We start from the raw sequence: 24,642 nt of genomic DNA, 5'->3' as shown, positions 1-24,642 counted from the left end.
GCCACCCCCGAAACAAGCGCAGAGGATGGATGTTCCGCAAGAAGCAGAAGATCCCCTGCCCTCTCGCCACCAGGCTGAAGGAGAGCACCTGAGAGACAGCGGGGAATGGAAACGGGTCCCTGCTCGGGGCGGCAGGCGAATCCCCTCCTGGCCTCCCTCTCCACACCAGGTGCCCTGACGCAATAGGTATGAGGCAATGGAACCGGAGGGGCAGGCAAATGACGAGGCGGACGAAGGCCCACGCACGGGCTTGCCCAGACCTAGGCAGTCAGCCCCACGCATCACGACTGCCTCCATGAAGAAAAAGGCAAGATTCCAGTCTTCTAGGCTTTCCGGCATATACAAAAATCGAGAACAAAATGCACAACCGTAAAACCAGTCCAAGCTGAAGTGCTGGAGATTATTCGGCAAGTTTCCCATGCACTCTGAACCGATAAAGGCAGGTATATTCCGGATGTCCCCAGTTAGAAAACACTCTCAGTTCCACTATTTGGAATGCGTTTTCACTTTTCTCCTGCAGAAGGAAAAAACAAACACACAAACCAGAGTTCGGTTTGGAGTATAAACAGGTGCAACTGAAGGTGCTTTCCTTCATTCCTGCAACTACCAACTTTGATTAACAACTGAGTGATGCCTTGGGAACCTTCTGCCACTTGGAACAGAACCTTCTTTGCCTTACAACCGGTTTGTTGGGGTTTTTTTTGTGAAGGGAGTCAGAAGCAGCATGAAGCAGACTCCTCATACGTTCGGTATCTTCACACCACTTGTGTCCACCTGGCACAAAACTTTCCTCCCCTCTAAACTATCCGAACCTTAGGTTTTGAGGCAGATCAGTAGCTACTTTCCACCTCAGTTTCTACGGTGCCCAACAGAGAATGAAGCCTTTTTCCTTCACTGCTCATTGTGCACTACCCTAGAAAATATGCGTGTGCTTCTTCTGACACTTGAAATCTTCTCATCCAGACTTACCATCACTGGAAAGGTCTGCAGTGGTTCTCCGTCTTGGTCGTAGACATACTGTCCTAGAAGCTTGCCGCCTTCTTGATATTCATTATCTAGACCCTAGAACAACAGGAGAAAGACGTTTGCTTCCATCACATTTCAAGTCAAACCAAAGCCAGAAGCATGCCTACCTAACTGCCTGTCAACGCAAGTCTCTGAAACCGAGGTCAGAATACTTCCTGTGGAACTTCATGCTTCTTCAGCCACAGCTCTGCATTTGACTTTCCTGAACTGCAAAGAGCTGTGCTATGTTTGTATGTTGCTGTTTTCATGGTCAAACCCCATCATTTCCATGGCACAACCAAGATCGCAGTGGACAATGTAAACTGCTCAGGACAAACAAGAATGAGAAAACAGCAACATCACAAACAAGACGGAAGCCAAGATTCAGATGCTTGCAGACGGCGGCTTCAGCATTTAATGGAGCTAGACAAATGTTCTCAGGGATCACAGCTACACTCTGATGTAGCCTGTGGTCTTCTGTTCTGCAGTCCTGCCTAAGCAGCTGTGGTGCTAGTTAAAATCAATTTAAAACACACTGAAGGCACATCACAGACAAGATGCAAAGCCAACACTGGGGAGGGAGAGGGTAAGCAGTAGGAGTGGTGGAAGGATGGAACAGTTCCAGTGCCTGAAAGAACGATACCAAATCAAAAACAGTCACCTCCCTCCAAAAATATTTACTACTGTATAAAGCAGGAAAAAAAGAAACAGCTCCCTCAAAATTAGCTGCAACACTTCTTATTCCTAATCTCAAAGCTGATTACAAAAACAGCAATTTTAAAAGCAAGCAGTTTCTCTCCTTAGCTGTCCTCCCTTCAGTCCTTATTTTCCAAGATCTGCGCCACAAATATTCTTTATGCATACAAATATCCTCTGAAGTTCACAGACAGACTTACATATACTGCAAAGCTCCTCAGAGCACTGGAGATCTCTCCTGTTGCTGAAAGTGCTTTTGGGATGTGTTCCAACGTAAAGGCAGTCGGATAGATCTTCCTTGAAAGTCGAACTACGAGATACCCCTGTGATCCTTTGAAAGCCCAGCAGTTTCCTGGATACACGTCCGGCTAGACAGGAGGAAAGGGGAGAGAACAGGATGGAACACAACAGCAACAACAAAACCTGCAGCCACAAGCATTTTGCCAGAAAGAGTTGTGGCGAATTCTGAATTATTAGGGACAGTCTTAGAGAGTAAGTGGCAGAATATAATCTATTTGGTAGCATCCTTCAGGGAGACAGCACATCCACCCAAACAGCCAGCAGCGTTTTGAAGATCCGCCTGGAGACTACTTCACAACAGGAACCTTCCCAGTGCTCACACTCTGCAGAAGTCCAGTGTACCACCCAAGCCTCCTAGCAGGGTCTTTGTTTTGCTAGAAGACGACTTGAGCAGTGCCCAGGAACTACCAGAAGAATGGCACTCTTGGGAACATCGTTCAAAGGACCCGTGCCCCACAGTGTGTTGCAGACAGAAACATCCAGCATCCAAGAAACAATCCAAACCCCTCAGCACAAAATAACATTGCTGAATTTCTTCACTCGGCCTTTAATTACCTGAATCACCGCCCTTGGAGGCTGAGAGAGGTACCACAGAGGAATTCCAAAGAGGCTGATCACTGCTGTTTTGCTGTCATAGGTTTCAGAACAGCGAGCACTCAGAATGCTGCCACCTTAAAAAAGAGGTATCAGGTTAGCCGAAATAATTACTCATTTCTTCCTGAAGACTTTTCAGCCAGAGATTTGTACAAAGCTTCGTGAACATACCAGTTCTTTTCCTCAAAACCAACTAGTAAAGATACTGTTCAAGTCTAGTCATTGGCTGGGGATACAATGCTTCTATCAAGTACAGTGTTCTTTTCAGCATGTTCAAGGTTTTTCACCTCAGAGGGCTAAAACATACACATTTTCCCTAGCGAGTTCAGTGGTGCGTACACCCCACGCAAGCAGATCTTTCGACATTTTTAGTAGATACTATAAAATAACACGAATCGTGAAAGTGGAGTTTCCTCCACTATTTACCTCCAGATTCCAAGGCGAAATCCACCATACCAGTCTTGTCTTGAGAGAAAAGTTTCAGGGCATTGTTTACAATAGTCTGGACTTGCTACAGATATACACACAGAAGGGGAGAAAGGGAAGAATTTAATAATATCAACTGATAAAGTAATTGATCTATACACATCTGTATACATGTAGAATAAGCATCTTTTTGAGATGCTGCACTCCATCGCAAGTCTTTGAAAGCCTCTCTCAAGACAGAGGCCATTTTTAGTGCATGGTTTTTTGGCTTAAAATACAAATTCATACTGCATATTGACTGGTGCTTTCTTCAAAAGTTGCATTCTTTCCCCCACCTTCCCCAGACCCTGAGCTGCATTGCTTTGGTATAGCTGTTTTTTTGGGAATTCTGCAATTTTCAAGATAGCATACTTTGGAAAAAAAAAAACAACATTCGCAACAGGCAACAAGCAATGCTGTAAGCGTACGCTTCATCAAGCATTTTCTGTAGTTCTCCCCATTTCAATTCATGTTCTAAACATCTCTTCAAGTCACTGACGTTTATATTGACTGCGATGCTCCAAAAAATGCCTAGAAAAGGACTCCTGACGGTTTTAGTTGAACTTGCGAGAACTTCAACTCACTCACCGCTTCTGTGATTCCACGAACCCCTGCATTAGTCACAGCCTTTGTTACTACTGCAGATGTTAGCTTTTGGCTTGTCACAGACATATGGAGAGCGATCTTCTGGAGGATCTGCAACTCTAGATCCCGCAGAAAAGGCTGCAAATCACTTTTGCTCACAAAATTGGACGCAAGCCTGAATCAAATGGCTAGCAATCTGCATTACTAAAACAGGATACGTCGATCACCACCCAAAAGCACCAACAACTGACTATCTTACCTTTTGCTCCAGTCTCACATCTTGAGGATGTTGACCCATCATATTTCGTATTAGCGTCAATGTTTCGCTTTTGTCACTTTTCTGGGCAACCTGATCTTGAAGGTTCTGGAGTAGAAGCATCACTTTGCTATATTTTTCATCAAGGTGATGGTATCTCTCAGACAGAAAGGCCATTTGCTTTTCCAGCTCACTTTCACGACCAGAAGCAAAGATGTCGATGGAATCCTAAGGTATACAGAATATTTTTTTAATATATGTAAAGATCAAGACATTTATTCACATTAGCCTTGTGTGTCAAGTAGTTCTTGCCAAATATTGAAGGCATGGCAGTTAAGAAGTCTTCCAAGATACCAGAGTTCTTCCCTAGACTGTTCTCCCTTACCTCTGGAGGTTGCACAGAGTGCAAAGAATCAGCCTGCGGTTCACGAACACGGAGAGAGTCCTCTGTTCTCTGTATTCTATCAATTTTGATCCAGTTCAACAAAGGTAATAGTGAGAAGCAGCCATCAAACCCCCAGAACCATATACCTAGATCACAAACAAAAGGCAAAAAGGGTGTTCAAGAGAATTCCCCCTGAAGACTGCTTAGATCTACAGGTCGTCTTCCTACTTCGTGACACAAGCTACCTTAAGTTTGCAAGCTAGACGTCACACAGCGCACACTACTCCAGTCTAAACAAAAATCAGTATGAGCCAGCTGTCAAACTGTGAAGTCAAGCACTCAAGCACGTTGGGGAACATCCATCAGTACCGCTCACACCGTTGTATGGCAGGCAGCTTGCGCTTATGTCTCATGGTATATCCTCAATCTCATACTACTGCGTCCCTGGGACCTAGATCTCATTTACCAATTAAGACAGGCCATGCTCACTGAAGGCAGATGTAAAAAACTGCTTTTTATCTCCATGGAAAATATCTTGCCCTGTACCCTACGTACTACATACCACATTGTTTCCACGGAAGCCCAAGTTTCTTCCAACTTTTGTTAGATATTAGGCAATCTCGCAGTTCACAAACATGACGCTTGTTTTTGCACTGTCTTAGCAAGAAGTAGCAGCACTTTCTACACAGGGTAGGGAAGTTCTTCCTTTCTTATTCTCCCTAGTACAGAGGATTTTCAATCCTGACTGTAAGTTTCTGCAAAGCTTCATCTTCTCCCCAGAGTAGTTTCTAAAGTTTTTAGGACATGCGAAGACATGAACCTGCTTTTCAGAAACAGCCCACCACTTCCAGCAAGTGTTCGAAACTGAGTTTGTTTATTTCAAAGAAGACAGCTGGCCTGGAATACTGTCAACTAACCAGTCTAAACAGCAGTATTTTAAGCAACTCAAGGATGGTCCAGAGCAAGGGAAAGACTTTGGATGAGTTGCTCAAAGAACCTAACCCCACTTTTACAGAGATTAACAACAATCAAAGCAATCGGTACACAACCTGCTCTTTGTGACCTCACTGATATTCTTATCAAGGCAGGTGAAGAAAAAAGGACTTCAGTGCATTTACGCACCCACTCTCACTTTCTAAAGAGCTCTACGAAATTAAATTGAGGGTATTCCTTTCACGGCAAGGGGAAGGCTACTGACTTGTCAGTACTTTGAAAGCTTGAATTGCTGCCCTAGTCACAAACAAACTTGCTCTTTTTTGCTTCTGCGTCTTCTTCATAAACCGAGAGCTCAACTAAAAACGCTCTCTTGGAACGGCTGCAGTAAGCATACACCGGTCTGTAGTATAACTAAGCGATTCACGTACCTAGTGGAAACAGGAGCGGCAGAAGAAACAGGAACAGCTTGTAGGTCTTTGGAAGGCATCTAGAGAAAGAGAGAGGAAAGTTCACATGAAACAACACATTTCTCCTCTTGTATTGTTTTATAACTGGGTAAATCATTTGCTCACAAAACACTTTTCTCAAAGGATACACACCTCTTTAGAAGAAACACCTTGAGAAAAGACATCAGAGTAGCAAGTTGATACCATCCAGTTCTGAGTAACCTGTACATGCCAGAAGCTGCCCTCCCTAGAAGACAAAAAGTGGTAGCGCGAAATGTCATTACTGCGGCACGTGTTCAAAGGAACCAAGCAGAGGGACATGCAACTGTGGCCAAGAATGCTTTGCAGAGCAGAGAAATGCGTGAGCACAGCCAACGCATACATTTTTAGATTAGCAGATATGTCTGGCTTCATCTGAGGGACTGTAGATCTAGCAACCCAGTATTTTGCAAAGCATCTTGGTGACTGAAGTGTCTCAAATCATTTTCCTTTGCTGAATAAAGGGCACTCCACAGATTCTTGATGCCTCTGTCATTCAAGCTAGCGAACGCTCATCTCACAGGGAAGATGCTATCCCTCTAGAAGACTCCTGGAAAAACTGACTCTCACTAGAACAAAAATAAAATGTTAAAACCCCTTTATTCAAATCTTCTGCACACCAATACCTCATACCTTGCTTTCCTTTCAAGGCAGCTTTTCAACCTGTCAAGTGTACCAACTGCCCCAAAGTGGAATCAATTAACAATATGACGACTTCTTTCTAACATACAAGGTGTATGCTGTCCCTACACCTTGTTTTTCCTAATAGGTAAGCAGTGTGCCAAGCTTGTACGAAAGCCTCTAGTGCATTGCTATCAGTATCGCCATCGCTAGTCACCATGGAATAAAATGCACTCGGAAAGAAAATGAAACCATAGTTAAATTTAGGGTTGCCTTCACCATCAAGACCTTCAAGGGGGAGAAAAAAAAAAAATTGGTCCCAAAAGTAAGGAAGCGCCACAATCAACTACGATATCTGACAAGAACTCCAAGTAAAAGTCCCACTAAAAGTCCCACTGATTTTAATACTGCAAAGAAAAGCCACTTTATGATTGGTATTGAATGCATTTTGCAGTCCACTACATGAACAGAAACAGATCCATACATTCAGACGTCAATGTAGTAGGGTAACAGACAGTGAAAAGCATTCTGCCACGGGAGCAGCAAACTAAATATGAATGACAACTGCACCTTTTCTTACCTCCCATCTGACTTGAAAGCAGCTAATTACAAGCTTATGCCGTTTCTGTTGCTTGGTAACTACTTCGGTACTACCGTATTTTAAGATTCTGTTTGAAGAGCCAGGTATTTGAAAGTTTCGAACACATTCTACTGAGATTGAAACAACTCCAGGGCACAGGCACACTGACTGGAAACAAATAGTCATTGACGGTTGGACTTGATGATCTTAGAGGTCTTTTCCAACGTACGATTCTATGATTCTATGATATAGTCATTTGTTGATCTTCTCCTACACAACACCTGGAGTATTGTCTACGTAAAGTATTCTCCTCTTCAACGAAAAAAGTAGGTTCCAGAAAAGCATACTTGTACCTCCTTGCAAAAACAAACCAGCCAGCCACAGACAAAAACCCCCTCAGGAAACACTGCAGTGCCACGAATTTGAAACTGTCAGGTGAAGGTATGTTAAGTTGAAACACACTTCTGGCTACGCACAAACAAGAGAAAGCTTTTCCTTTGGCTTTGCAAAGACAAGCTACGTGTTTACCATTCTTCAAATACAGTACTCTATGCACAGATGACAACAGAGAATTACATCTATACAATCTACGGTGCTGCATCACATATACGTTTGCCTGGCACATTCACTTGACTGTGCAACGCGTCCTGATGCTGACCACACCAGTAAATCAAGTTTACTCACTGGACTGTGAATTTCCAGCAGGCAGACATCTAAAACAAAAGAGTGAGTACGTGCACACGTCTGAGGGCAGAACGGAAACATGGATGGGGAAAGAGGGAAGATGAGGACACACGTTCATACACGCCAACCCAGAAGCAACTTCCCCACTTGAAGACACTTCAAGACCTCCCTACTTTAGCTACACTAGTTTAACTACCAGGAGTTTAAAAAAAAACAAGTGTTTTTAAAAGATTTCTTCATCTCTCAATCATTACAAATCTTTAACTCTGAACAAATCAAAAAATGGTTTTGTCTTTCATCCCTTTCTCTCTGGTTTATCCTACAGAGGCAAGTTTACAGGCAGACAAGCTTCCCATCATTACCCCAGGAACTCTACTCCGCACTTCGACATTTGATTCTCTCAGAACCCCCAGGAAAACTTACAATCAAGGCAAATCAGCAACACAAGGCAATCACTAACAGATTAAACAGAGGAATCGGCAGGAAAGAAACGTACTAAAACAGAAGTTTAGCCTCAAGCAGAAGCCTCATACTTACACTCGAAGGAAACACTGCTGCGTAGCTGAGCCGAGCTCCTTGCTACAGGGCACTGCGCAGCAGAAGACCAGCTTCTAGAACCACCCAGCATTGTGACCCAAGAATCTAAACGCTCCGGTGCTTTTCTCCAGTGTTCTAGGCTAGCTTTCTTAAGGCGTCTGTCCCTTCTTGGGCCACAGGGATGTACAGAGATGTCACACGTTATTTCCAACGTTCCTGGGGCTTTTGTTTCTAAAAAAATAATAAAAAAAAAGAGCTGAGCACAATATTGTCAATGAAAGCAGCTCCTTCTCCCCAAAATCCTAAACAAAAACACAAGCGTTAAAGACCCCAGAACATTACAAAGTAATAATGTCATTTGTATTGTAGAATCACGGGATCATTTAGGTTGGAAAAGACCTTGAAGATCATCAAGTCCAACCATGAACATAACACCGCCAAGTCTACCACTAAACCATGTCCCTGAGCACCACATCTACAAGTCTTTTAAATACCTCCAGGGATGGCGACTCAGCCGCTTCCCTGGGCAGCCTGTGCCAATGCTTGACAACCCTTTCAGTGAAGATATCTATCCCAGTATCTCCTCTAAACCTCCCCTGGCACAATCTGACAGGAAAAATTGTTCTAAGCATGCCCACAAAGTTATCAGGAACCCACTATTCTCTAATCGAGTTGTCCCCCAGTCCATTGCTATGACGAAGGTAACCCTTAGCCATCTGGGAGGGCATACAAAAAGCATTTCAGGTTGCACAGTGACTGTTGTTACCAGTCTCCAACTCAAAGCACATCTGAGCAACGTCAAAGCGAGTGCAAAAGTCACCTCACCTAAAGGTCCTCTGCTACTTTTGCATCCGATTTCTCCAGACTCCAAACCCAGCACGGACACATCAGCAGCACTGTTTTGCTACAAAACAGACAGATGCTGCTAGTGATGAACATATCGGTACAGAAAAGAAAACATCAACCAGAATTTTGTAGATTTAGTCTTTTCATCAACATCTACAGCTAAGGCACAGTACCAAGTCTCAACATTCCCTTACACAAAAGTTATAGTCATTTGATGGCATCAGAAGAGAAGCTTCCAGGAAAGCAAAACAGATGTGGTTACGCTGGGTGCGTGGGAAGGCTCTGGAAGGCCGGGGGGGGAGAGGCAGGGCGGCGGGCCGGGCCCCACCTGAGGAAGAGCGTCCGGTACATCTGGTGCGCCTCGTAGCAGTCGCCCTTCTCGACGCTGGCGCGCAGCTTGCCCTCCACGCGCTGCACGCCGCCGCGGTTCCTGCCGCCGCCTTTGACGGCTTCCTGCTCCGCCGCCATCATCGCGGCCGCCATCGACGCAGCTGAGGGAAGGGGGCTCAGAGAGCGGAATGAACCCAAGCCCCAACATCTCAGGCACGAACTGGGGAGAGGGTATTGCAGACCGCTGAGACCCAGCCGGGGGGAGAGAGGAAGGGGGAGAAGGCATTTGGCAACAAAGCCCCTGCGTCTGCCCCTCAGGCAAGGGGCACTCCTTGGGTTTTACTGGCGTAGCGATTGCAGCAGGTGATCAAAAATACAGGAAAGAAACTTTGATTTCTTCTTTCAAGCATTACGCGCGCTTTCAAAAATTAAAACTCTTTTCTTTAAACATCTCACAGAATCACAGAATGGTAGGGGTTGGAAGGGACCTCTGTGGGTCATCTAGCCCAACCCTCCTGCCGGAGCAGGGTCACCTACAGTAGGTTGTAGAGGACCTTGTCCAGGCGGGTCTTGAATATCTCCAGAGAAGGAGACTCCACAACCTCCCTGGGCAGCCTGTTCCAGTGCTCCGTCACCCTCAGAGGGAAGAAAATCTTCCTCATATTCAGACGGAACTTCCTGTGCTTCAGTTTGTGCTCATTGCCCCTTGTCCTGTCACTGGGCACCACTGAAAAGAGCTTGGCCCCATCCTCCTGACACCCACCCTTCAGATATTTGTAAGCATTTATTAGGTCCCCTCGCAGCCTTCTCTTCTTCAGGCTGAACAAGCCCAGCTCCCTCAGCCTCTCCTCATAGCAGAGATGTTCCAGTCCCCTCACCATCCTTGTAGCCCTCCGCTGGACTCTCTCCAGTAGCTCCTCATCTTTCTTGAACTGGGGAGCCCAGAACTGGACAGAGTACTCTAGATAGAGGCCTCACTAGGGCAGTGTAGAGGGGAAGGAGAACCTCCCTCGACCTGCTGGCCACACTCCTTTTGATGCATCCCAGAATGCCATTGGCCTTCTTGGCAGCCAGGGCACACTGCTGGCTCATGGTTAACCTGTCGTCCACCAGGACACCCAGGTCCCTCTCCGCACAGCTGCTCTCCAGCAGGTCCGCCCCAAGCCTGTACTGATGCCTGGGGTTGTTCCTCCCCATGTGCAGGACCCTGCATTTGCCTTTGTTGAACCTCATCAGGTTCCTCTCTGCCCAACTTTCCAGCCTGTCCAGGTCACGCTGAATGGCAGCACAGCCTGCTGGTGTATCTACCACTCCTCCCAGTTTGGTGTCATCAGCAAACTTGCTGAGGGTACACTCTAACTCTTCATCCAGGTCATTGATGAAGAAGTTGAACAAGGCTGGGCCCAGTACTGACCCCTGGGGGACACCACTAGTTACCGGCCTCCAACTAGACTCAGCGCCGCTGATGACAACCCTCTGAGTTCTGCCATTCAGCCAGTTCTCAATCCACCTCACCGACCACTCATCCAGCCCATACTTCCTGAGCTTCCCTAGGACGATATTATGGGAGACTGTGTCGAAAGCCTTGCTGAAGTCTAGGTAGATAACATCTATGGCTCTCCCTTCATCTACCCGGCCAGTCATGTCATCGTAGAAAGCTATCAGATTGGTCAAGCATGATTTCCCCTTGGTGAATCCACGCTGACTACTCCTGATAACCTTCTTTTCTTCCACTTGCTTGTTGATGACCTCCAGGATAAGCTGCTCCATCACCTTTCCCGGGATGGAGGTGAGGCTCACCGGCCTGTAGTTCCCTGGGTCCTCCTTCTTGCCCTTGTTGAAGACTGGAGTGACACTGGCCTTTCTCCAGTCCTCCGGCACCTCTCCTGTCCTCCAGGACCTCTCAAAGAAGATGGAGAGTGGCTCAGCAATGACATCCGCCAGCTCCCTCAGCACTCGTGGGTGCATTCCATCGGGGCCCATGGATTTGTGGACGTCCAGATCGCTTAAGCGATCCCTCACACAGTCCTCCTCGACCAAGGGAAAGTCATCCTCTCTGTAGGCTTCCTCTCTTACCTCCGGGGCCTGGGATTCCTGAGGGCCTGCCTTGGCACTGAAGACTGAAGCAAAGAAGGCATTCAGTAGCTCTGCCTTCTCTGCATCCTCTCAACAGCATCTTGTCAGTTTGGAGGCAGCAGAGAAGAACAGACCGCACAGTGAAGGGCTCCGGAGCGAGTGATCGCACCGGGGAAACCTTTTCTCAGCGGCACAACAGCCGAGACAGCCGCCTGGCGAGAGAGAGCGTGCCCCCCCAAACCCCCCTCCCCCAAAGAAGAGTGGGGTCAAGAGTGACGGCGGCACCCTCCCCCCTCACAAAAGCTCCCCGAGGGAGCACGAGCGACCCGCAGTGCGGCCACCAGGACAGGCAAACAGGGCCTGCCACAGCAATTGGCACGGCAGTTGGCACGGCAGCTGGCGCAGGCAGGGCCCCGACGCTCGGCCAGCTACCGGGGTAAATTCAGCCGGTGGTCATCACTTGCTCAGCTGGTAGCTAGGGTCTCCACTCGCCTGAAAGCCGTCACCAGGCGGAATACGGCGACCCAGACAGAGCTCCCGCATAAACAGGCAGCTGTGCAGGTCTCTGGCTGCAGGGAGTGCCCGAGCCTGTCACTGGTATGGGAGGGCAGCAGGCAGAATGCCTGCGTGCGCTGTGACCAGGTGGATGATCTGCTCGTCCTGGTGGCAGAGCTTAAAGAGGAGGCAGAAAGGTTCAGGAGCATCAGGGAGTGCGAGGGGGAAATAGACTGGTGGAGCCATGCCCTGCCACCCCCGAAACAAGCGCAGAGGATGGATGTTCCGCAAGAAGCAGAAGATCCCCTGCCCTCTCGCCACCAGGCTGAAGGAGAGCACCTGAGAGACAGCGGGGAATGGAAACGGGTCCCTGCTCGGGGCGGCAGGCGAATCCCCTCCTGGCCTCCCTCTCCACACCAGGTGCCCTGACGCAATAGGTATGAGGCAATGGAACCGGAGGGGCAGGCAAATGACGAGGCGGACGAAGGCCCACGCACGGGCTTGCCCAGACCTAGGCAGTCAGCCCCACGCATCACGACTGCCTCCATGAAGAAAAAGGCAAGATTCCAGTCTTCTAGGCTTTCCGGCATATACAAAAATCGAGAACAAAATGCACAACCGTAAAACCAGTCCAAGCTGAAGTGCTGGAGATTATTCGGCAAGTTTCCCATGCACTCTGAACCGATAAAGGCAGGTATATTCCGGATGTCCCCAGTTAGAAAACACTCTCAGTTCCACTATTTGGAATGCGTTTTCACTTTTCTCCTGCAGAAGGAAAAAACAAACACACAAACCAGAGTTCGGTTTGGAGTATAAACAGGTGCAACTGAAGGTGCTTTCCTTCATTCCTGCAACTACCAACTTTGATTAACAACTGAGTGATGCCTTGGGAACCTTCTGCCACTTGGAACAGAACCTTCTTTGCCTTACAACCGGTTTGTTGGGGTTTTTTTTGTGAAGGGAGTCAGAAGCAGCATGAAGCAGACTCCTCATACGTTCGGTATCTTCACACCACTTGTGTCCACCTGGCACAAAACTTTCCTCCCCTCTAAACTATCCGAACCTTAGGTTTTGAGGCAGATCAGTAGCTACTTTCCACCTCAGTTTCTACGGTGCCCAACAGAGAATGAAGCCTTTTTCCTTCACTGCTCATTGTGCACTACCCTAGAAAATATGCGTGTGCTTCTTCTGACACTTGAAATCTTCTCATCCAGACTTACCATCACTGGAAAGGTCTGCAGTGGTTCTCCGTCTTGGTCGTAGACATACTGTCCTAGAAGCTTGCCGCCTTCTTGATATTCATTATCTAGACCCTAGAACAACAGGAGAAAGACGTTTGCTTCCATCACATTTCAAGTCAAACCAAAGCCAGAAGCATGCCTACCTAACTGCCTGTCAACGCAAGTCTCTGAAACCGAGGTCAGAATACTTCCTGTGGAACTTCATGCTTCTTCAGCCACAGCTCTGCATTTGACTTTCCTGAACTGCAAAGAGCTGTGCTATGTTTGTATGTTGCTGTTTTCATGGTCAAACCCCATCATTTCCATGGCACAACCAAGATCGCAGTGGACAATGTAAACTGCTCAGGACAAACAAGAATGAGAAAACAGCAACATCACAAACAAGACGGAAGCCAAGATTCAGATGCTTGCAGACGGCGGCTTCAGCATTTAATGGAGCTAGACAAATGTTCTCAGGGATCACAGCTACACTCTGATGTAGCCTGTGGTCTTCTGTTCTGCAGTCCTGCCTAAGCAGCTGTGGTGCTAGTTAAAATCAATTTAAAACACACTGAAGGCACATCACAGACAAGATGCAAAGCCAACACTGGGGAGGGAGAGGGTAAGCAGTAGGAGTGGTGGAAGGATGGAACAGTTCCAGTGCCTGAAAGAACGATACCAAATCAAAAACAGTCACCTCCCTCCAAAAATATTTACTACTGTATAAAGCAGGAAAAAAAGAAACAGCTCCCTCAAAATTAGCTGCAACACTTCTTATTCCTAATCTCAAAGCTGATTACAAAAACAGCAATTTTAAAAGCAAGCAGTTTCTCTCCTTAGCTGTCCTCCCTTCAGTCCTTATTTTCCAAGATCTGCGCCACAAATATTCTTTATGCATACAAATATCCTCTGAAGTTCACAGACAGACTTACATATACTGCAAAGCTCCTCAGAGCACTGGAGATCTCTCCTGTTGCTGAAAGTGCTTTTGGGATGTGTTCCAACGTAAAGGCAGTCGGATAGATCTTCCTTGAAAGTCGAACTACGAGATACCCCTGTGATCCTTTGAAAGCCCAGCAGTTTCCTGGATACACGTCCGGCTAGACAGGAGGAAAGGGGAGAGAACAGGATGGAACACAACAGCAACAACAAAACCTGCAGCCACAAGCATTTTGCCAGAAAGAGTTGTGGCGAATTCTGAATTATTAGGGACAGTCTTAGAGAGTAAGTGGCAGAATATAATCTATTTGGTAGCATCCTTCAGGGAGACAGCACATCCACCCAAACAGCCAGCAGCGTTTTGAAGATCCGCCTGGAGACTACTTCACAACAGGAACCTTCCCAGTGCTCACACTCTGCAGAAGTCCAGTGTACCACCCAAGCCTCCTAGCAGGGTCTTTGTTTTGCTAGAAGACGACTTGAGCAGTGCCCAGGAACTACCAGAAGAATGGCACTCTTGGGAACATCGTTCAAAGGACCCGTGCCCCACAGTGTGTTGCAGACAGAAACATCCAGCATCCAAGAAACAATCCAAACCCCTCAGCACAAAATAACATTGCTGAATTTCTTCACTCGGCCTTTAATTACCTGAATCACCGCCCTTGGAGGCTGAGAGAGGTACCACAGAGGAATTCCAAAGAGGCTGATCACTGCTGTTTTGCTGTCATAGGTTTCAGAACAGCGAGCACTCAGAATGCTGCCACCTTAAAAAAGAGGTATCAGGTTAGCCGAAATAATTACTCATTTCTTCCTGAAGACTTTTCAGCCAGAGATTTGTACAAAGCTTCGTGAACATACCAGTTCTTTTCCTCAAAACCAACTAGTAAAGATACTGTTCAAGTCTAGTCATTGGCTGGGGATACAATGCTTCTATCAAGTACAGTGTTCTTTTCAGCATGTTCAAGGTTTTTCACCTCAGAGGGCTAAAACATACACATTTTCCCTAGCGAGTTCAGTGGTGCGTACACCCCACGCAAGCAGATCTTTCGACATTTTTAGTAGATACTATAAAATAACACGAATCGTGAAAGTGGAGTTTCCTCCACTATTTACCTCCAGATTCCAAGGCGAAATCCACCATACCAGTCTTGTCTTGAGAGAAAAGTTTCAGGGCATTGTTTACAATAGTCTGGACTTGCTACAGATATACACACAGAAGGGGAGAAAGGGAAGAATTTAATAATATCAACTGATAAAGTAATTGATCTATACACATCTGTATACATGTAGAATAAGCATCTTTTTGAGATGCTGCACTCCATCGCAAGTCTTTGAAAGCCTCTCTCAAGACAGAGGCCATTTTTAGTGCATGGTTTTTTGGCTTAAAATACAAATTCATACTGCATATTGACTGGTGCTTTCTTCAAAAGTTGCATTCTTTCCCCCACCTTCCCCAGACCCTGAGCTGCATTGCTTTGGTATAGCTGTTTTTTTGGGAATTCTGCAATTTTCAAGATAGCATACTTTGGAAAAAAAAAAACAACATTCGCAACAGGCAACAAGCAATGCTGTAAGCGTACGCTTCATCAAGCATTTTCTGTAGTTCTCCCCATTTCAATTCATGTTCTAAACATCTCTTCAAGTCACTGACGTTTATATTGACTGCGATGCTCCAAAAAATGCCTAGAAAAGGACTCCTGACGGTTTTAGTTGAACTTGCGAGAACTTCAACTCACTCACCGCTTCTGTGATTCCACGAACCCCTGCATTAGTCACAGCCTTTGTTACTACTGCAGATGTTAGCTTTTGGCTTGTCACAGACATATGGAGAGCGATCTTCTGGAGGATCTGCAACTCTAGATCCCGCAGAAAAGGCTGCAAATCACTTTTGCTCACAAAATTGGACGCAAGCCTGAATCAAATGGCTAGCAATCTGCATTACTAAAACAGGATACGTCGATCACCACCCAAAAGCACCAACAACTGACTATCTTACCTTTTGCTCCAGTCTCACATCTTGAGGATGTTGACCCATCATATTTCGTATTAGCGTCAATGTTTCGCTTTTGTCACTTTTCTGGGCAACCTGATCTTGAAGGTTCTGGAGTAGAAGCATCACTTTGCTATATTTTTCATCAAGGTGATGGTATCTCTCAGACAGAAAGGCCATTTGCTTTTCCAGCTCACTTTCACGACCAGAAGCAAAGATGTCGATGGAATCCTAAGGTATACAGAATATTTTTTTAATATATGTAAAGATCAAGACATTTATTCACATTAGCCTTGTGTGTCAAGTAGTTCTTGCCAAATATTGAAGGCATGGCAGTTAAGAAGTCTTCCAAGATACCAGAGTTCTTCCCTAGACTGTTCTCCCTTACCTCTGGAGGTTGCACAGAGTGCAAAGAATCAGCCTGCGGTTCACGAACACGGAGAGAGTCCTCTGTTCTCTGTATTCTATCAATTTTGATCCAGTTCAACAAAGGTAATAGTGAGAAGCAGCCATCAAACCCCCAGAACCATATACCTAGATCACAAACAAAAGGCAAAAAGGGTGTTCAAGAGAATTCCCCCTGAAGACTGCTTAGATCTACAGGTCGTCTTCCTACTTCGTGACACAAGCTACCTTAAGTTTGCAAGCTAGACGTCACACAGCGCACACTACTCCAGTCTAAACAAAAATCAGTATGAGCCAGCTGTCAAACTGTGAAGTCAAGCACTCAAGCACGTTGGGGAACATCCATCAGTACCGCTCACACCGTTGTATGGCAGGCAGCTTGCGCTTATGTCTCATGGTATATCCTCAATCTCATACTACTGCGTCCCTGGGACCTAGATCTCATTTACCAATTAAGACAGGCCATGCTCACTGAAGGCAGATGTAAAAAACTGCTTTTTATCTCCATGGAAAATATCTTGCCCTGTACCCTACGTACTACATACCACATTGTTTCCACAGAAGCCCAAGTTTCTTCCAACTTTTGTTAGATATTAGGCAATCTCGCAGTTCACAAACATGACGCTTGTTTTTGCACTGTCTTAGCAAGAAGTAGCAGCACTTTCTACACAGGGTAGGGAAGTTCTTCCTTTCTTATTCTCCCTAGTACAGAGGATTTTCAATCCTGACTGTAAGTTTCTGCAAAGCTTCATCTTCTCCCCAGAGTAGTTTCTAAAGTTTTTAGGACATGCGAAGACATGAACCTGCTTTTCAGAAACAGCCCACCACTTTCAGCAAGTGTTCGAAACTGAGTTTGTTTATTTCAAAGAAGACAGCTGGCCTGGAATACTGTCAACTAACCAGTCTAAACAGCAGTATTTTAAGCAACTCAAGGATGGTCCAGAGCAAGGGAAAGACTTTGGATGAGTTGCTCAAAGAACCTAACCCCACTTTTACGGAGATTAACAACAATCAAAGCAATCGGTACACAACCTGCTCTTTGTGACCTCACTGATATTCTTATCAAGGGAGGTGAAGAAAAAAGGACTTCAGTGCATTTACCCACCCACTCTCACTTTCTAAAGAGCTCTACGAAATTAAATTGAGGGTATTCCTTTCACGGCAAGGGGAAGGCTACTGACTTGTCAGTACTTTGAAAGCTTGAATTGCTGCCCTAGTCACAAACAAACTTGCTCTTTTTTGCTTCTGCGTCTTCTTCATAAACCGAGAGCTCAACTAAAAACGCTCTCTTGGAACGGCTGCAGTAAGCATACACCGGTCTGTAGTATAACTAAGCGATTCACGTACCTAGTGGAAACAGGAGCGGCAGAAGAAACAGGAACAGCTTGTAGGTCTTTGGAAGGCATCTAGAGAAAGAAAGAGGAAAGTTCACATGAAACAACACATTTCTCCTCTTGTATTGTTTTATAACTGGGTAAATCATTTGCTCACAAAACACTTTTCTCAAAGGATACGCACCTCTTTAGAAGAAACACCTTGAGAAAAGACATCAGAGTAGCAAGTTGATACCATCCAGTTCTGAGTAACCTGTACATGCCAGAAGCTGCCCTCCCTAGAAGACAAAAAGTGGTAGCGCGAAATGTCATTACTGCGGCACGTGTTCAAAGGAACCAAGCAGAGGGACATGCAACTGTGGCCAAGAATGCTTTGCAGAGCAGAGAAATGCGTGAGCACAGCCAACGCATACATTTTTAGATTAGCAGATATGTCTGGCTTCATCTGAGGGACTGTAGATCTAGCAACCCAGTATTTTGCAAAGCATCTTGGTGACTGAAGTGTCTCAAATCATTTTCCTTTGCTGAATAAAGGGCACTCCACAGATTCTTGATGCCTCTGTCATTCAAGCTAGCGAACGCTCATCTCACAGGGAAGATGCTATCCCTCTAGAAGACTCCTGGAAAAACTGACTCTCACTAGAACAAAAATAAAATGTTAAAACCCCTTTATTCAAATCTTCTGCACACCAATACCTCATACCTTGCTTTCCTTTCAAGGCAGCTTTTCAACCTGTCAAGTGTACCAACTGCCCCAAAGTGGAATCAATTAACAATATGACGACTTCTTTCTAACATACAAGGTGTATGCTGTCCCTACACCTTGTTTTTCCTAATAGGTAAGCAGTGTGCCAAGCTTGTACGAAAGCCTCTAGTGCATTGCTATCAGTATCGCCATCGCTAGTCACCATGGAATAAAATGCACTCGGAAAGAAAATGAAACCATAGTTAAATTTAGGGTTGCCTTCACCATCAAGACCTTCAAGGGGGAGAAAAAAAAAAAATTGGTCCCAAAAGTAAGGAAGCGCCACAATCAACTACGATATCTGACAAGAACTCCAAGTAAAAGTCCCACTAAAAGTCCCACTGATTTTAATACTGCAAAGAAAAGCCACTTTATGATTGGTATTGAATGCATTTTGCAGTCCACTACATGAACAGAAACAGATCCATACATTCAGACGTCAATGTAGTAGGGTAACAGACAGTGAAAAGCATTCTGCCACGGGAGCAGCAAACTAAATATGAATGACAACTGCACCTTTTCTTACCTCCCATCTGACTTGAAAGCAGCTAATTACAAGCTTATGCCGTTTCTGTTGCTTGGTAACTACTTCGGTACTACCGTATTTTAAGATTCTGTTTGAAGAGCCAGGTATTTGAAAGTTTCGAACACATTCTACTGAGATTGAAACAACTCCAGGGCACAGGCACACTGACTGGAAACAAATAGTCATTGACGGTTGGACTTGATGATCTTAGAGGTCTTTTCCAACGTACGATTCTATGATTCTATGATATAGTCATTTGTTGATCTTCTCCTACACAACACCTGGAGTATTGTCTACGTAAAGTATTCTCCTCTTCAACGAAAAAAGTAGGTTCCAGAAAAGCATACTTGTACCTCCTTGCAAAAACAAACCAGCCAGCCACAGACAAAAACCCCCTCAGGAAACACTGCAGTGCCACGAATTTGAAACTGTCAGGTGAAGGTATGTTAAGTTGAAACACACTTCTGGCTACGCACAAACAAGAGAAAGCTTTTCCTTTGGCTTTGCAAAGACAAGCTACGTGTTTACCATTCTTCAAATACAGTACTCTATGCACAGATGACAACAGAGAATTACATCTATACAATCTACGGTGCTGCATCACATATACGTTTGCCTGGCACATTCACTTGACTGTGCAACGCGTCCTGATGCTGACCACACCAGTAAATCAAGTTTACTCACTGGACTGTGAATTTCCAGCAGGCAGACATCTAAAACAAAAGAGTGAGTACGTGCACACGTCTGAGGGCAGAACGGAAACATGGATGGGGAAAGAGGGAAGATGAGGACACACGTTCATACACGCCAACCCAGAAGCAACTTCCCCACTTGAAGACACTTCAAGACCTCCCTACTTTAGCTACACTAGTTTAACTACCAGGAGTTTAAAAAAAAACAAGTGTTTTTAAAAGATTTCTTCATCTCTCAATCATTACAAATCTTTAACTCTGAACAAATCAAAAAATGGTTTTGTCTTTCATCCCTTTCTCTCTGGTTTATCCTACAGAGGCAAGTTTACAGGCAGACAAGCTTCCCATCATTACCCCAGGAACTCTACTCCGCACTTCGACATTTGATTCTCTCAGAACCCCCAGGAAAACTTACAATCAAGGCAAATCAGCAACACAAGGCAATCACTAACAGATTAAACAGAGGAATCGGCAGGAAAGAAACGTACTAAAACAGAAGTTTAGCCTCAAGCAGAAGCCTCATACTTACACTCGAAGGAAACACTGCTGCGTAGCTGAGCCGAGCTCCTTGCTACAGGGCACTGCGCAGCAGAAGACCAGCTTCTAGAACCACCCAGCATTGTGACCCAAGAATCTAAACGCTCCGGTGCTTTTCTCCAGTGTTATAGGCTAGCTTTCTTAAGGCGTCTGTCCCTTCTTGGGCCACAGGGATGTACAGAGATGTCACACGTTATTTCCAACGTTCCTGGGGCTTTTGTTTCTAAAAAAATAATAAAAAAAAAGAGCTGAGCACAATATTGTCAATGAAAGCAGCTCCTTCTCCCCAAAATCCTAAACAAAAACACAAGCGTTAAAGACCCCAGAACATTACAAAGTAATAATGTCATTTGTATTGTAGAATCACGGGATCATTTAGGTTGGAAAAGACCTTGAAGATCATCAAGTCCAACCATGAACATAACACCGCCAAGTCTACCACTAAACCATGTCCCTGAGCACCACATCTACAAGTCTTTTAAATACCTCCAGGGATGGCGACTCAGCCGCTTCCCTGGGCAGCCTGTGCCAATGCTTGACAACCCTTTCAGTGAAGATATCTATCCCAGTATCTCCTCTAAACCTCCCCTGGCACAATCTGACAGGAAAAATTGTTCTAAGCATGCCCACAAAGTTATCAGGAACCCACTATTCTCTAATCGAGTTGTTCCCCAGTCCATTGCTATGACGAAGGTAACCCTTAGCCATCTGGGAGGGCATACAAAAAGCATTTCAGGTTGCACAGTGACTGTTGTTACCAGTCTCCAACTCAAAGCACATCTGAGCAACGTCAAAGCGAGTGCAAAAGTCACCTCACCTAAAGGTCCTCTGCTACTTTTGCATCCGATTTCTCCAGACTCCAAACCCAGCACGGACACATCAGCAGCACTGTTTTGCTACAAAACAGACAGATGCTGCTAGTGATGAACATATCGGTACAGAAAAGAAAACATCAACCAGAATTTTGTAGATTTAGTCTTTTCATCAACATCTACAGCTAAGGCACAGTACCAAGTCTCAACATTCCCTTACACAAAAGTTATAGTCATTTGATGGCATCAGAAGAGAAGCTTCCAGGAAAGCAAAACAGATGTGGTTACGCTGGGTGCGTGGGAAGGCTCTGGAAGGCCGGGGGGGGAGGGGCAGGGCGGCGGGCCGGGCCCCACCTGAGGAAGAGCGTCCGGTACATCTGGTGCGCCTCGTAGCAGTCGCCCTTCTCGACGCTGGCGCGCAGCTTGCCCTCCACGCGCTGCACGCCGCCGCGGTTCCTGCCGCCGCCTTTGACGGCTTCCTGCTCCGCCGCCATCATCGCGGCCGCCATCGACGCAGCTGAGGGAAGGGGGCTCAGAGAGCGGAATGAACCCAAGCCCCAACATCTCAGGCACGAACTGGGGAGAGGGTATTGCAGACCGCTGAGACCCAGCCGGGGGGAGAGAGGAAGGGGGAGAAGGCATTTGGCAACAAAGCCCCTGCGTCTGCCCCTCGGGCAAGGGGCACTCCTTGGGTTTTACTGGCGTAGCGATTGCAGCAGGTGATCAAAAATACAGGAAAGAAACTTTGATTTCTTCTTTCAAGCATTACGCGCGCTTTCAAAAATTAAAACTCTTTTCTTTAAACATCTCACAGAATCACAGAATGGTAGGGGTTGGAAGGGACCTCTGTGGGTCATCTAGCCCAACCCTCCTGCCGGAGCAGGGTCACCTACAGTAGGTTGTAGAGGACCTTGTCCAGGCGGGTCTTGAATATCTCCAGAGAAGGAGACTCCACAACCTCCCTGGGCAGCCTGTTCCAGTGCTCCGTCACCCTCAGAGGGAAGAAAATCTTCCTCATATTCAGACGGAACTTCCTGTGCTTCAGTTTGTGCTCATTGCCCCTTGTCCTGTCACTGGGCACCACTGAAAAGAGCTTGGCCCCATCCTCCTGACACCCACCCTTCAGATATTTGTAAGCATTTATTAGGTCCCCTCGCAGCCTTCTCTTCTTCAGGCTGAACAAGCCCAGCTCCCTCAGCCTCTCCTCATAGCAGAGATGTTCCAGTCCCCTCACCATCCTTGTAGCCCTCCGCTGGACTCTCTCCAGTAGCTCCTCATCTTTCTTGAACTGGGGAGCCCAGAACTGGACAGAGTACTCTAGATAGAGGCCTCACTAGGGCAGTGTAGAGGGGAAGGAGAACCTCCCTCGACCTGCTGGCCACACTCCTTTTGATGCATCCCAGAATGCCATTGGCCTTCTTGGCAGCCAGGGCACACTGCTGGCTCATGGTTAACCTGTCGTCCACCAGGACACCCAGGTCCCTCTCCGCACAGCTGCTCTCCAGCAGGTCCGCCCCAAGCCTGTACTGATGCCTGGGGTTGTTCCTCCCCATGTGCAGGACCCTGCATTTGCCTTTGTTGAACCTCATCAGGTTCCTCTCTGCCCAACTTTCCAGCCTGTCCAGGTCACGCTGAATGGCAGCACAGCCTGCTGGTGTATCTACCACTCCTCCCAGTTTGGTGTCATCAGCAAACTTGCTGAGGGTACACTCTAACTCTTCATCCAGGTCATTGATGAAGAAGTTGAACAAGGCTGGGCCCAGTACTGACCCCTGGGGGACACCACTAGTTACCGGCCTCCAACTAGACTCAGCGCCGCTGATGACAACCCTCTGAGTTCTGCCATTCAGCCAGTTCTCAATCCACCTCACCGACCACTCATCCAGCCCATACTTCCTGAGCTTCCCTAGGACGATATTATGGGAGACTGTGTCGAAAGCCTTGCTGAAGTCTAGGTAGATAACATCTATGGCTCTCCCTTCATCTACCCGGCCAGTCATGTCATCGTAGAAAGCTATCAGATTGGTCAAGCATGATTTCCCCTTGGTGAATCCACGCTGACTACTCCTGATAACCTTCTTTTCTTCCACTTGCTTGTTGATGACCTCCAGGATAAGCTGCTCCATCACCTTTCCCGGGATGGAGGTGAGGCTGACCGGCCTGTAGTTCCCTGGGTCCTCCTTCTTGCCCTTGTTGAAGACTGGAGTGACACTGGCCTTTCTCCAGTCCTCCGGCACCTCTCCTGTCCTCCAGGACCTCTCAAAGAAGATGGAGAGTGGCTCAGCAATGACATCCGCCAGCTCCCTCAGCACTCGTGGGTGCATTCCATCGGGGCCCATGGATTTGTGGACGTCCAGATCGCTTAAGCGATCCCTCACACAGTCCTCCTCGACCAAGGGAAAGTCATCCTCTCTGTAGGCTTCCTCTCTTACCTCCGGGGCCTGGGATTCCTGAGGGCCTGCCTTGGCACTGAAGACTGAAGCAAAGAAGGCATTCAGTAGCTCTGCCTTCTCTGCATCCTCTCAACAGCATCTTGTCAGTTTGGAGGCAGCAGAGAAGAACAGACCGCACAGTGAAGGGCTCCGGAGCGAGTGATCGCACCGGGGAAACCTTTTCTCAGCGGCACAACAGCCGAGACAGCCGCCTGGCGAGAGAGAGCGTGCCCCCCCAAACCCCCCTCCCCCAAAGAAGAGTGGGGTCAAGAGTGACGGCGGCACCCTCCCCCCTCACAAAAGCTCCCCGAGGGAGCACGAGCGACCCGCAGTGCGGCCACCAGGACAGGCAAACAGGGCCTGCCACAGCAGTTGGCACGGCAGCTGGCGCAGGCAGGGCCCCGAGGCTCGGCCAGCTACCGGGGTAAATTCAGCCGGTGGTCATCACTTGCTCAGCTAGTAGCTAGGGTCTCCACTCGCCTGAAAGCCGTCACCAGGCGGAATACGGCGACCCAGACAGAGCTCCCGCATAAACAGGCAGCTGTGCAGGTCTCTGGCTGCAGGGAGTGCCCGAGCCTGTCACTGGTATGGGAGGGCAGCAGGCAGAACGCCTGCGTGCGCTGTGACCAGGTGGATGATCTGCTCGTCCTGGTGGCAGAGCTTAAAGAGGAGGCAGAAAGGTTCAGGAGCATCAGGGAGTGCGAGGGGGAAATAGACTGGTGGAGCCATGCCCTGCCACCCCCGAAACAAGCGCACAGGATGGATGTTCCGCAAGAAGCAGAAGATCCCCTGCCCTCTCGCCACCAGGCTGAAGGAGAGCACCTGAGAGACAGCGGGGAATGGAAACGGGTCCCTGCTCGGGGCGGCAGGCGAATCCCCTCCTGGCCTCCCTCTCCACACCAGGTGCCCTGATGCAATAGGTATGAGGCAATGGAACCGGAGGGGCAGGCAAATGACGAGGCGGACGAAGGCCCACGCACGGGCTTGCCCAGACCTAGGCAGTCAGCCCCACGCATCACGACTGCCTCCATGAAGAAAAAGGCAAGATTCCAGTCTTCTAGGCTTTCCGGCATATACAAAAGTCGAGAACAAAATGCACAACCGTAAAACCAGTCCAAGCTGAAGTGCTGGAGA

General features: G+C 47.2%; 2 protein-coding genes across 2 annotated transcripts; both read right to left on the bottom strand.

The window, feature by feature from the left end:
- Positions 1-400: 400 nt before the first annotated feature.
- Positions 401-9,458, bottom strand: LOC142363191 (SUN domain-containing protein 1-like). Its single transcript, XM_075436064.1, has 11 exons — positions 9,304-9,458; positions 8,787-8,845; positions 7,538-7,621; positions 6,438-6,616; positions 5,533-5,633; positions 3,649-3,820; positions 3,022-3,106; positions 2,557-2,672; positions 1,902-2,069; positions 970-1,062; positions 401-514 (listed from the first exon to the last, which is right to left on the bottom strand). Exons 1-11 carry the CDS (start codon positions 9,456-9,458, stop codon positions 401-403), a joined length of 1,326 nt encoding a protein of 441 aa, XP_075292179.1.
- A 3,069-nt stretch (positions 9,459-12,527) lies between these two features.
- LOC142363190 (SUN domain-containing protein 1-like) lies at positions 12,528-21,585 on the bottom strand. Its single transcript, XM_075436063.1, has 11 exons — positions 21,431-21,585; positions 20,914-20,972; positions 19,665-19,748; positions 18,565-18,743; positions 17,660-17,760; positions 15,776-15,947; positions 15,149-15,233; positions 14,684-14,799; positions 14,029-14,196; positions 13,097-13,189; positions 12,528-12,641 (listed from the first exon to the last, which is right to left on the bottom strand). The coding sequence occupies exons 1-11, from the start codon at positions 21,583-21,585 to the stop codon at positions 12,528-12,530; spliced, it is 1,326 nt and encodes a 441-aa protein (XP_075292178.1).
- Positions 21,586-24,642: the final 3,057 nt, after the last annotated feature.

This window comes from Opisthocomus hoazin, chromosome 15, assembly GCF_030867145.1.
Source record: "Opisthocomus hoazin isolate bOpiHoa1 chromosome 15, bOpiHoa1.hap1, whole genome shotgun sequence".
In the NCBI taxonomy this organism is placed as follows: domain Eukaryota; kingdom Metazoa; phylum Chordata; class Aves; order Opisthocomiformes; family Opisthocomidae; genus Opisthocomus; species Opisthocomus hoazin.
This window is presented reverse-complemented; position numbering and strand designations above follow the sequence as displayed.